This window comes from Glycine max, chromosome 8, assembly GCF_000004515.6.
Source record: "Glycine max cultivar Williams 82 chromosome 8, Glycine_max_v4.0, whole genome shotgun sequence".
Classification (NCBI taxonomy): Eukaryota; Viridiplantae; Streptophyta; class Magnoliopsida; order Fabales; family Fabaceae; genus Glycine; species Glycine max.
The window spans coordinates 4,607,868-4,620,679 of record NC_038244.2 but is presented as its reverse complement, the minus strand read 5'-3'; the positions used below and the strand labels follow the sequence as shown (position 1 = coordinate 4,620,679).

Genomic DNA, 12,812 nt, shown 5'->3' with positions numbered 1-12,812 from the left:
TGGACTTTGGATCTACGCAAATTGATCACTTAGAATTTAAAAGTATATATATTGTTGAATTTTTCTAAATGATGCGTAGGTGGGAATTGCATGTCAATTGAAGAGATCAAACACAGTTGCTAATATGAGCCTTTTATTTTGGACTTATTGGGATCTATGCAAATTGAGTTCGAATTTAAAAGTATATTATTGTAACTTTCTCGATAGTGGGTAGTGAGTTTGTCAATGATTTGAGTACAATCTACCATGCTTTTCTACGAAAATTAATATCTATTGTGTCATTGTTTAATTATTTGAACTATAAGTTGACATTCAAAATAATTGAATAGCAAAGAATCAAGCTTTCCCGCGGACAAATTCCCCCATTTCTGACTTTCCACTCACACACGGATGAAAATAGAGAAAAATTAAGACACAAATTCAAATTGGTAAAAAGGTGTACTGACTCCAAAAGCTTATAAGGATTTGGTTTTTATACGGATGTTAAACTTCTAATGGAGTGTTATCAAAATCTGGCCAATCATGCTAAGATGATTCATTAATAATTTGAAGTTGCCTTGTCCCAATTCCCCATAACATCTACATGAGAAGCAAAACAATTATGCTTCTACATTAACGATAAAACAAAAGGCGATAGTAAATTGGTAACCAATCTTCGTATTGAAGTTCACTAATTTTAATTTACATGTGAAAGGTGAATAGCTAGCTTATTCGTTTCATGTTACATCACATATATGATATTTAATTAAATATAAACACGCGCACAATAATTAAGGCTCTAATGCCGCAAGAGAAAGTTGCCCACTCGGCCAAAATTTTCCCCATGCATTGCACATTTTTCTCTTATATATGGTCATGGGATCATGTCTTCTAAAAGAAGACACAAGAATAGACAAATAAAACATGGGCAGATCATTATGAACGAAGTGATATATAGAGAGAAGATCGAATTCAAACAAAGACACAAGCCCACTTTTGAGTTTACTTTCAAAAGCTCTAAAACGGATTTTTCTTTGGACGGTCGACAAAGAAAGCGAGAGAGCCACCAGGGTCACGTAGAATTACAGTAACCCTTTTCTCTCTATGGCTGGATCATTTGTGTTATTGTGTGAGTGTGGTCGGTTGTTAGTCAAGACAAGCATATGTTGTTGTCTTACATAAATTATTGTACTAATTCTATTTGTAGTTTGATATTTTAATTATTACTTGGATATTTTATTATTTTTAATCTGAAAAATAAAAAAAATGTTGAATAATCATGAGTTAAAAAAATAGAAATAAACAAGTATAATCTTACATAATATATGCCTAGTGAGAATGTAATTTTAAAAAAATCACATTAATTATAAGTTTGAATTTTCATATTTTTTTTAAGATATAATTAATATCTATTCTCTGGGTAGAGGTTTCCGGTTCTAGTCCTAATTATACAATTATATTAAATACTTAAAAGAAAAAGTTAATGGGTTTTATTCAATTCGAATAACATTATTTACTTCAACGAGTATAACTGATATATAGCAAAAAAATGCACATATTCTAATATATGAATAATTTCTCTAATATGCGGGCATGATTAATAATTGTGCTTTGATTTTAGGACAAGTTGCGAAATCCAAATCTCATCCTTCAAGTTTGAATGATGAATACGATGCATATAAACTTTGTATACGCAAAAATGACGAACGACTTACATGCACGAGAGAAGCCGGCATCGTCACTTGCGGAATCGGTAACCCACAATGGGAACCTTCGAATCGTATACGTACGGTGACTCGTGTCACTGTGACAAGCCAAGCATATGGTTGAACAAGTAAGTTTGACCAAAATATATCTCACACGTAACTGGCTCCTTACTAAGATATATGAGCTATATCGCTACTCAATGTAACTATCAACAAAACACATGATTAATGATTCCGCCTAAAGATGACGGAAAGCAATTTTGTAGGAGAAACGGACATCATAATTCTACAGATAATTATGTTCAACTGCTGTTAATGAATATAGCTTTTAGTTGATGTCTAATAGCTGGTTTGACAGTAAGTAGCAACAATAATAATACCAAAACAAACAAGAAATCTTGTTTCCAATATAAATCGATATTTAAGTATGTTATCTGATTTTTTTTAGAATAAATTGATTGATAAATGGTACCATAAGAAAAAAATAAATAAATAAATATGATATCTTTTTGAGATTATAAAAAATTATGTTATTCATTTAATATAATAAAATATATTATTTTTAATGAAATGATGTGCCTATTTTTCATATGATAATTTATATTTTTAATCTTTCACAACATAAATATTTAAATATAATAGGGTTAAAATTTATTATTTTGCCTAAGGCTTATAAAATCTTAGGATTGATCCTAAATATGATGAAAATACATAAATAAAGATCTGAGTCCAATTGATAGGAATTAAAATCATATTTCACAATGTAGGTTTAAATTTTGTTTTTGATGATAACCTTGTTAGTAAATAATTAATAAATATTTAATGATGAGTCTTAAAACATCAATTTTAGTAAATTTCAAGAATCCAACTAACCTAATTTTTTAACAATAAAAAATTATATGACCAAAATATTATACTGAGTTACACAAACAAAAGATAAATAAAGTTGGTCTTACCTGGCTAGATATTGCACATTTATTTTGGCTTCGAATTTTGAGTGAATGTGGTAAAAAAGTTAGAAACATGCGCGCGCAGCCAATTCTGCGTCACAGAGACGTGTTAATTAGGTTCCATACGTACACAAAAGGACATGAAAAATGTTGGAAATTAAACTGAGATGCAGCAATCAAGTTAACACGCAGACCGACCATAAGTATGCAGCCACTACCTCTTGTTTGCTTAAGTAGTACTCCTGTTTGATTGTCGTGTCTATATTTGGTCATTCAAAACAAAACATTCTAGACATGCAGGGTTATCAAAGCTAAACGTGCATTATTATTTTTTTAGATTTATTAGATTATTTAATTTATCAGTTTTTATTATTATTAGTAAGCATAAGCTTTAAATTGATCAATTTGAGTCTTGTTTTTTTAATTAACAAATCTTATTTCATTTTTAAATATCATTCTTATAATTACTCTATATCATTTTCAAATTTAGAAATCATAATGTTATTTTTATATTAATTTAATTTATCATAAAATAATTTTAATTTGCATAATTATATATGAAAATGCCTAAATAATTGTTTTCCCCGTATTATTATGTGATACCTGTTTATGTGTGTTTAACGAAAAGGTTAAATAACAATCTCAAGTGACTCCCTCTAGTATTTATGGTACTATATCAATATGAAATACCTCTAAAATTTACTATTTGTCATAATAAAAAAAATCTATTTGATTTTATTTAGAAATAAGTTTATTAATATTAACTTTTTTCTAATTTTAAATAAAGCACCTCAAACTGGATAAGAAGACCGTTCCCTTTCCCGAACCAACCGGTTAGCCAAGGTCCCAAACCGGTTCGTTTCTGTATTATTGAGGCCACGTGTCCCCTCACTTCCCACTGATGACGCAATTAATATTATCCCATATGGCCATCCCTATGATAAATTAAATTCTAAACCTACCAGAAAAAGAAAAAAGAAAAAAAAAACCAGCACAAGATGCATGCCATGATTTTCAATGAAAAAAGCAATCGATGCTTGTGTGGTGGGCCCCACAAAATGCAGTGACACCGCTGGTGCAGGGGCACGTACCCAAAGTCAAAGAGCTTTGGTCAAAGCCCCCTATGCAAAATCATATTTTATAGTACTTTACTCGTTGTCAATGCGTGAAAAAACAGTTACCTATTACAGGTGTCACGGACAGGTGTCCATCTCTCGTGCTCCGGCGGTTATCCCCGGTCACCTCGCCGGCATCTTGGACTCGCAGTCGGAATCTCTCAAACCACAAATCTTGCCTCCCTCCTTCCTTCCTCTCTCTTTGTCCCCTAGCTACTACACTCCCATTTTTTTCTCTTTTTGATCTTTTTAATCTTAATTTGGCAAATTTTCTAATTCAAGATAGTCCAATTCCGACTAAACTATTAAAATTACAATAAAATAAATAAATAGAAAAGTGGTTGTGATGCCAAGAGATATTGTATTACATATAGCTTGAGAAGCATTCAGCCGACAACGTGTGTTCTTTTTAATAAGACAGCCTTTATTTTAAAATTTCTAATTTCGTTTGTGTATATAGTATATATTATTTTTTTATTAAAGTATGCTGTATAAAAAAATTATACTGTTATCTAATATGAATGATCATATATGTTAGGTTGTTGATTTTCATAACAATTATTTTAAAAATTATATTTAAGATGATTTTTAATTATTTGGTATTGTAATAGAATTAAATTCTCATCCAATTAAAATAGCACAAAATTATTTCAATTTTTTAAAAAAGGATAAAGTTATTTCAATTTAACTCAATTAATAAAAACATTTTAAAAAAATTTCATCGATATTATATACTTGGAACATAAAAAGTTTCGCGGAATATATGTGTATGATATCTTGTACAAAAAGAAATTACACTCTCTATATTTTGTATTTAATTCGTAGGTAATAAATATGTGTTGGATTTTATTTTCTGAGCATCATACTCTTTTCTGGCCAAGAAGTGACTACGTAATTGGTTTTGGTTTAGTGCTTTGTTTATATAATCCGATTAATATTAGTTAGGAAGACAACAGACATGCACAGTAACATAGTAATAGTAAACTATAAACAACAAATAATTGGAAAAGGATAAGGACTTTTTTTTCCTAACACATCGAGAACCTCAATGCAGAAAGTCAACTACCAATACTATTAAAAATTTAGAAAATGTTACAAGTATGAACACAATCGATCCATTGTAATTATCTAGCTAGCTAGCTAGCTAGCCCCAGATAAATCAATTTTTGTTCGACACAATTGTTTCATGATGTGAATACATTAATTATATGAGTACTCATTCATACGTAGCATATCTGGGATTTCAAATCTCAACAAGTTGTTGCTACTGACATAGCTTTCTGTCTCATCCTCAGTGCTGCTGCTCCCCTTGACAAACGTCGAGTTCGAATTCAACGGTGTGGGACTTGAAGAAGGCGTTGAAAGAACTGAAGCGTAGCTGAAGTTCTGGTTGCTGTTATTATAGGAATTGTTATAAGTTGAGGATTCAGACATTGGAGGGTAATCATAGCTTGGTAATTGAGGAACATAGCTTTTATGATCAATTCCGTTGTAATGCAAATCACTTAGTTGAGAATAATGTTGTTGGAAGCCAGATTCATGGAAAATTGAAGGGTATGTGTTCATCGTATTGGATTCAACCAACTGTGCATGAGTGAAAGGCAATGCTTCTTGAGCCAAGTCATGAGGGATTTGGCTCTGAATTTGGGGGTCACAGAGCTGGTTCTCTTCACAATTTTGTGCACACATGTTGATGTTTTCGCGTTGCTGAGAGGGGAAGAGTGATGAAGCCAACTTTAGAACCTCAGGGTTCACCACCGTGTGAGTGCCAAGAAGTCTTTGGATGTTCATTTGTGTTGAACCATAGAGAGATGAACTTAGGATGGAAGATAGGTCCAAAAGATCAAGCCTTGGCCTATGTGTCACAGGGTCCATTCCCATCCTTAGAAGCCTTTTTCTAATGTGGGTGTTCCAGTAATTCTTGATTTCATTGTCTGTTCTTCCGGGTAAGCGAGTAGCAATAGCTGACCACCTACACAAAAATCCAATAATTAATACCAAGGTAATTACAAAACCCTCTTTCCTTATTATTATTAACCAGTGGTTAAATGAATAATAATATTTGCCTCATGTCCACAAGCAAAAACTTATAAAACAACAATGAATTAAAAGAGTCTAATTTAAATAGTTGAGAAAAGTGTATAAATTATTACAAACCTTTTGTATTTAATTTTTGTTGGATTCTTATTAATAAAAAAGACACTTATTGAACAAGAGGCTTACTTGTTGCCAAGAATGCTATGTAGTTGTATTATGGTCTCTTCCTCTTCCAAAGTGAATCGACCTCGTTTTATATCTGGTCGGAGATAGTTTGTCCAACGAAGCCGACAGCTTTTTCCGCACCTTTGCAAACCTACTCAATTCAAAATAAGCAAAAGCCATTCATTTTAGTTCAAGTACAAGAAAAAACAAAAACTTACTTTATGTGTGTGTTTAATAATGTTCCTTTTTTATACAAAAAGATGAAGATATAAATTGATGACATACCAGCATTCTTTGGGAGTACTCTCCAATTGCCGTACCCATGTTTCTGAATGTAATCAAAGAGTTTCTGGTCTTCTTCTGGTGTCCATGGTCCTTTCTTGAGGCCATTTTTGTCACAACAAGGTGATCTACCCATTGTAATTTGAACTTGTTAAAGGTACTTGCTAAAGGAGTTTGCGTGATGGGAAAAAGGCAGAAGTTTTGGAGACGTGAGAAAATAAAGAAAGTGTGGGAGAGAAATAATGGAGTAATGTTTTGTATGAGACTCAATGAGACGTACTTGCTTGTTGTATAAATAGCAATTAAGGAGATGAAGGGTAAGAAAAAAGGGAAAGTCAATTGGATTTGGTGCCGGCCTCTGTTATCTCTTCTGCTACGTGTCCCCTCTTCACATCATTTAATAAATTTTCTCTACGTGGTTTGTGTAATAATTTTGTTTCTATCTTGCATTGCAAATTAGTAAAAGTAGAGTGAATTAATTAATATTACCGGAAAAAAAAATATTTACTTTTCATCACACGTTGAAATTTGATCATTGGATTCATATGTTTGCTTGATAGCATTACGGCGTTTCACATTTACTTGTAACATTACCGGGGAGTCAAAACCATGTGACCCCTTGCTTTCTGGATTCATATTAGCTGTAATGAACACATTACAGGCCACGTAACCCCAAGAACACATGTATTTCTTTCCAATTCCATGCTATAGAGGAAATGTTCTTATTTACTTATGATTACACATAATTACAATAAAGAAATAATGAATTTAATAATTATAAGTAGTTTTGTTGTTATCAAATTCTAATATGTCAGAGATACTTGTTCCTACCTTCAATATCTACTATGATGTTTTTCCCTCCGAGTGATCTTCTAGTACAAGCGAGGTGTAGGATACTTGCAAAGGGACTTAGATGCCTAAATTAATAAGTATTTGTTATGTGTTTATTGAGTGAATGAATACTTATCCTGTTTTATCTTGTTTATAGTGATAGTGGTTATCGACTTGATAACTGTCATGATGTTCCTTACTAAGGTGGTTATTGACTTGGTAACCATTATCGATAGGTTACTCGGTGACAATGATCGAGCACTCCCTCACGGTAAAAATTTAAATTATTAATTAATTAGAAATAAATTTTAATGTGATTTTTAAAATGATTACTATCAAAGTAAATAAACCTATAGATTATAATTAGAAATTAATGCTTACAGAATTTCTGATAATTAGAAATTATTTATTTTCAAAATATAAAATTATCGATATAAATTTTATTTTTGAACTAAGTTTTTATTCCCTATAATATATCTAAAAATATACTAGCTTAATATATTTTAAAATGTTTTAAAAATCAACAAATCTATTATATATTTTTTGTATAGTACTTAGTAGGAAAGAAATACATATAAATATATTATGTTTCGGATTACAATTAATGTAAGACCCAATTAATCACCAAAAAAGAAAACATCTGGTCACATTTGACGAATTTAATTAGGTAGACACAAATTACATATCAAAGGAGACACTTAAGTAAATATTTGATATGCATAAAAGTATTTTTCAAAATAAATATATTATATATTATGAATAATTATTTTTATATAACATATTATGAATCTTATAACGTTGCTTACACGTTAATTATTAATTCAAATGTTAATTTACGATATCTATGTGGATTTTTTCACCTAAATAATTTAAAAAATTAAATATTTATCTAAATAATACAACCCAAAAATTATTTACATCAATAATAAAAAAATTATTCATGGTGAACCGATTTCTCACATGCTTATTTTTTTCATGTTATGAAATTGGTTTTTCAGAAATTGATTCATAACGTTATTTTTTTTAATTGATTTCATAACGTTATTTTTTTTTCTTTATGATGTTATAGAATCGGTTTTTCAAGAATTGATTTCATAAGTTTTTTTAATCGATTTTTTGTTTTTATTTTATAAAATGGAAATTGTTTTTTTTTATTTCTTTTAGTTGTTTTAAAAATTGTTTTCTATTCTTTTCTTACAGTTTTTTAAAAATGTTTTTTTAATAATTTTTTTAGTTTACTAATATATATATATATAAATATATATATACATATTAATTTATAAAAAATATAATTTATCTAGAATAGAATTTAATAAAAATACATATATTTAAATACTCAATATAAATATAATTTAGTTAAATATTCATAAAAATACATATATTTAAGTGATTTAATTATTTTACTTAAAAAATAAATAAATAAAACATGTTTAATTTTAATAATTTATATTAATGATTGATTTAAAACTATGAGTACTTAAATATGAATTAATCTAAAATAATATTTTTTAAAAATAATTATTCCTTAAATGAAATCAGATCATTTTATTGATGTGTCATCTCTCTTAATATTTATTTTCTCAATAAACTTCTTTTATAATATAATTAACTAATTATGAGTTAATATATCATATTAAATAGTAAAACTTAATGTAAACTGAAATTATTATTATTATTAAAAAGACATTGTGATTGAAATTAAATGATAATTCATAAAATAAAATAAGATTACAAATAAAATTCCTAAAACATACATATTCAATATCATAAAAAATAAACATAAATGATAAATTCATTACCTAAACACATTTTATGACATGTTGCATGCACAAATTAAAATAAATATTTCTTGACAAGAGGCAAATAAAATTACATATTTCTTGACAAAAGACAAAAAATATTAGAATAAATTTAAAAAGTATAAAGACTAAATAAATAATTACTTTTATTTTATTAGGATGCCAACGACTACTGAGTTCAATTAGGATGACCAGTCATACAAAGAGATGTGAGCTAGAATCATATCTTAGACCAAGAACAGTATTGCTTAGCTTCATCAAAGTCGTCAAACATGAACTCAACTTGTCTGACTTTGCCGTATATAATGGGACTACCACTTGAAACTAGTAATTTCATTTTAATTTCTCGTTAGACCAAGAACAGTATTGCCTGATTAAAAAAAAAAACATTATTGCTATGCTAAGCTACAATTAATTTGTTAGAGCGAGTACTATTTCAAACTAGTAATTTCATTTTAATTTCTTGATAGACCAAAAGTAACATAGTTATGCCAAGCTACAATTTATTAGAAACGGATTGGTGAGTTTGCAAAATTGGACATCTGCTCGTAGTCTAATAATACAAAGTTTAATATCATATTAAAAATAATTGAGCTTGTTTTACTCTCAAAAACTATTTTGAAAAGGAAATCACCCAAGTCTCATAAAAAATCTTGGCTGTAATTTAGTTAATTAATGTAAGTGATCTTAATATTATTTGCATGCATAATTTTTTTAAAAGAGAATCTGAATTGCAAAGTATAAATACACGTTGTCTTTGTCAATCATCACCCCTTATAACTATACAAATGTTCTATCTTCTTTTTGCCGTAGTCATTATCTTTGAAACTCTGACTGTGTAAGTTAAATAACACGTTTAATTTTTATTTTATTTTTTCTCCCCTTCCCAGTCTGAACTGGAACAGCAGGAGTAGTATGAGGGTCAGAAAAGGAAGTAGAACAAGCCTAACCTTTTTGAAGCATAAATCCATTAATAACTCATCATGCTTTTCTTTTGGCATAGTGGTTTGAATGCATAATGTCAAAAATCGTAAAGTTGGAAATAACCGCATGCACTGAAAGTCTGAAACCGACATCATAATACATATTTTGTTCAATTTAATCAGAAAAATAATAATTTATTTTTCAAAAACTGTATACAAAATTAGTATGAATATATTTGTTCTCACAGAGTTCTCCACTAGCTCGCCCCATCATCTAAGGCTATCTTCTCCTTAGTATGAGTTTCTTCTTCTGTGTAGGATGGGTACCTGCTGAAAAATATTTCAGTGATAAAATTAGTGTTTTACCGAGGTGTATGTTCTTTGAATTGAATGCTACTTGCCTCTTCTTTATGCTGATGTCTCCTTATAATGATGAAGATTATCGAGTTGATAATTGTCCAATGTTGTCCACTAAGAACATGTGTGTATGATGATGGTCAATCAGTTAAGGCTGACTACCTGAGTCCAGTGTAATACAATATTAATTTTTGCCTTTCCTATATAATTTCTTCAATTAAGTTTAACGATTTTAAATCTGATTTCATTTATTATCTTCGATCAAGTCATGTCTAAAAATATAATTGAGTTTGAGCTTTCGGTTTAAATGACTTATTTACCTAAAAAAATTGTGACACTTTGAATTGGTGATGAATATCTTGCTATATCTTTTAACTTATTTTTAACCAATTAATACGATACCTATTCCTCATTAACATTCAATGTAAACTACATAGAGATGATGACAAAAAAGAAAAACAAAAATAGAAGCATAAAAAAAAGAGATTGAGTTTGGCAAAAAGTAAGAAATGGTTGCACCTAATGGGACTGATTATGTGTAATTTTTTAAATATAATTAACAATTAACGTTACTACGTACGAGATGAATATTTTGAGTATTTTTAGATACCAATCGCCAATGTTGCAGTTTACGGGGACACAAATACTAGTAGTATATAATTTTCTTTGCGTACAGATTAAGATAATTGAGATTTGAAAAACTACCTGAGACGTGCCCTAAAACATCAAGGTACACACTGGTTTCGCCACTTCCTCCAACAGTAGAGACAATTAAAAGTCACTGGATTGTCCAAATCTAACGTCTAATGTCTGCGGAACAGGGAAAATAAATTAGAAAACTGTTCATTCTCTACGTGTGTGTTCTGAGAATCTGATGATGCTTATCAAAATGTTAATAATTATACTAAATTATTGTTAAATAATGAGTCACGTACCTATTTTTGTGTTTGTCTTGCTGCCTATTGCGGTGAAGCTGGCGTCTATGACCTCAAAAATCACTTACTTTAAAGAAACATTTGTTTTTTTTTTTATGAATAAAAAATTACTGTAATAGTCAAGTGCCTTAGGTTTAGATATTGATGCTTTTGTTTCTATATCATACTTTTCAATTCATTGAAAGTCGAAACAATGGCTAATATAACATTCATTTACAAAAAAAAGTGTGTTCTTCTAAATGTAAGCACGCGCAGGAACGTAATTAAGTTAAGGTGGAAACCTTGTCTCAATAATGGCTTTATTAAACTTTACCTAATTCACAAAAGGTATAAAGTCAAACAATTATTTAATCATGTACGGAGATTTTCACCATAGATTTGTTTTCTTTATTTATTTAAACTCGATAATAACCTGTTAAAGTTTCAAGCCTAATTAACTCTGCTTTTTTTAACCCTTTTTTTGTGAACACTGTGCTCTTTTTAGTTGATATGCAAATTTGTAAAGAGAAGACATTTATATAAGGATTAAATTTTAAACTCCACAGGAGAGTGACTATATTCTTACATATATATTGGAGAACTTAAAGTGACATAATTCTTAAAAATGGTTTTGATTGGATCAAGATCTCCAATGGTTGTTTTTTGAACTGCATACAACTATCTAATTTGGATCTTGACATGTACATGTCTTAAAAATTGGTGCTATTTATTCCTTTAATAGTCAAGAAAATTGATACAAATATGTGTCGAATTGCCTACAACTATCTAATTTGGATTTTAACATGTGTCTTAATCAATGTGACACTTAACAACTGCTAATAACTATCTTCTAACATGCATTAATTACTTGAATCATTGTTTGTAGTTCTTATATTTTTGGCAAATTAACATACCTACTATTCAATTTGATTGAATAAAAAAATTATTGTTTATCAACTAATACTATATTAACAATACAGAAATATGATAAATATGGAATTAATTAATGTGATTTTTATTATTATTTTACAGTTATTTTTATGGATTTTTTAATTATTTTACTACCATTACAAAACATTTAACTCAATCAGATTAATAATTTACTATTAAAAAATGGTTTTCGTCCATGTTTTATATTTTTGTAAAAGGAAGAAATCAGGACCCAATAATCAATTAAAATAAAAAAGGTCAGATTTCTTTAATACTGACCTACTGGGCCGAACCTAACAAAAGTAAAGAGTAGCAAAACATACAAAATTGGGGAATGGGCCGCCCAACTAGACACAGATGAATAAAGAAAATGGAGAGAGAGAAAAAAGTTAACTAATGAACATGCGGCTTGCCCTCAATCAATTTGAAGAATGAATGAACAAAACAAAACTAATAAAAGAGAGGCTAAATTATAATTTTTATCTCTTTTTAATTTTTCATCCATAATTTTAGTTCTCTAAAGGTTAAATTTTTAAATTTTATATTTAATTAATTAAATTATGTTTTGATTATCTTAAATCTAAGGTTCATTTGGATCAAAGCAAAACAAATAAAACATATGCAAAATTAAAAATTGAATCAACACTGTTTTTTTTTAAATAAGGAGATTAAAATTGTCAAAAAAGAAAATAGAAGGACCAAAGTCACACAATATTAAAAGTTAAAGGGAGGTCAAAATTAGAATTTAGCGTAAAATAAAAAAAACAAATAAAAAAGAAGTGAACTAATGAATAAAGGGTTGATTTAAATTTGTGTTCCCACTT

General features: G+C 28.9%; 1 protein-coding gene across 1 annotated transcript; it reads right to left on the bottom strand.

Moving 5' to 3' along the window:
* Positions 1–4,803: 4,803 nt before the first annotated feature.
* LOC100810143 (transcription factor MYB102) lies at positions 4,804–6,522 on the bottom strand. Its single transcript, XM_003532515.5, has 3 exons — positions 6,238–6,522; positions 5,974–6,103; positions 4,804–5,722 (listed from the first exon to the last, which is right to left on the bottom strand). Exons 1-3 carry the CDS (start codon positions 6,368–6,370, stop codon positions 4,951–4,953), a joined length of 1,035 nt encoding a protein of 344 aa, XP_003532563.1. The 5' UTR covers positions 6,371–6,522; the 3' UTR covers positions 4,804–4,950.
* Positions 6,523–12,812: the final 6,290 nt, after the last annotated feature.

What these genes read in the sequence shown, in the direction of transcription:
- LOC100810143 (XM_003532515.5), bottom strand. Translation starts at nt 6,370, where the DNA reads ATGGGTAGATCACCTTGTTGTGACAAAAATGGCCTCAAGAAAGGACCA. An exon ending in AGTACTCCCAAAGAATGCTG is followed by an intron (nt 6,104 to 6,237) that starts GTATGTCATCAA and finishes TGAATTGAGTAG; the next exon opens with GTTTGCAAAGGTGCGGAAAA. An exon ending in CATAGCATTCTTGGCAACAA is followed by an intron (nt 5,723 to 5,973) that starts GTAAGCCTCTTG and finishes ATTTTTGTGTAG; the next exon opens with GTGGTCAGCTATTGCTACTC.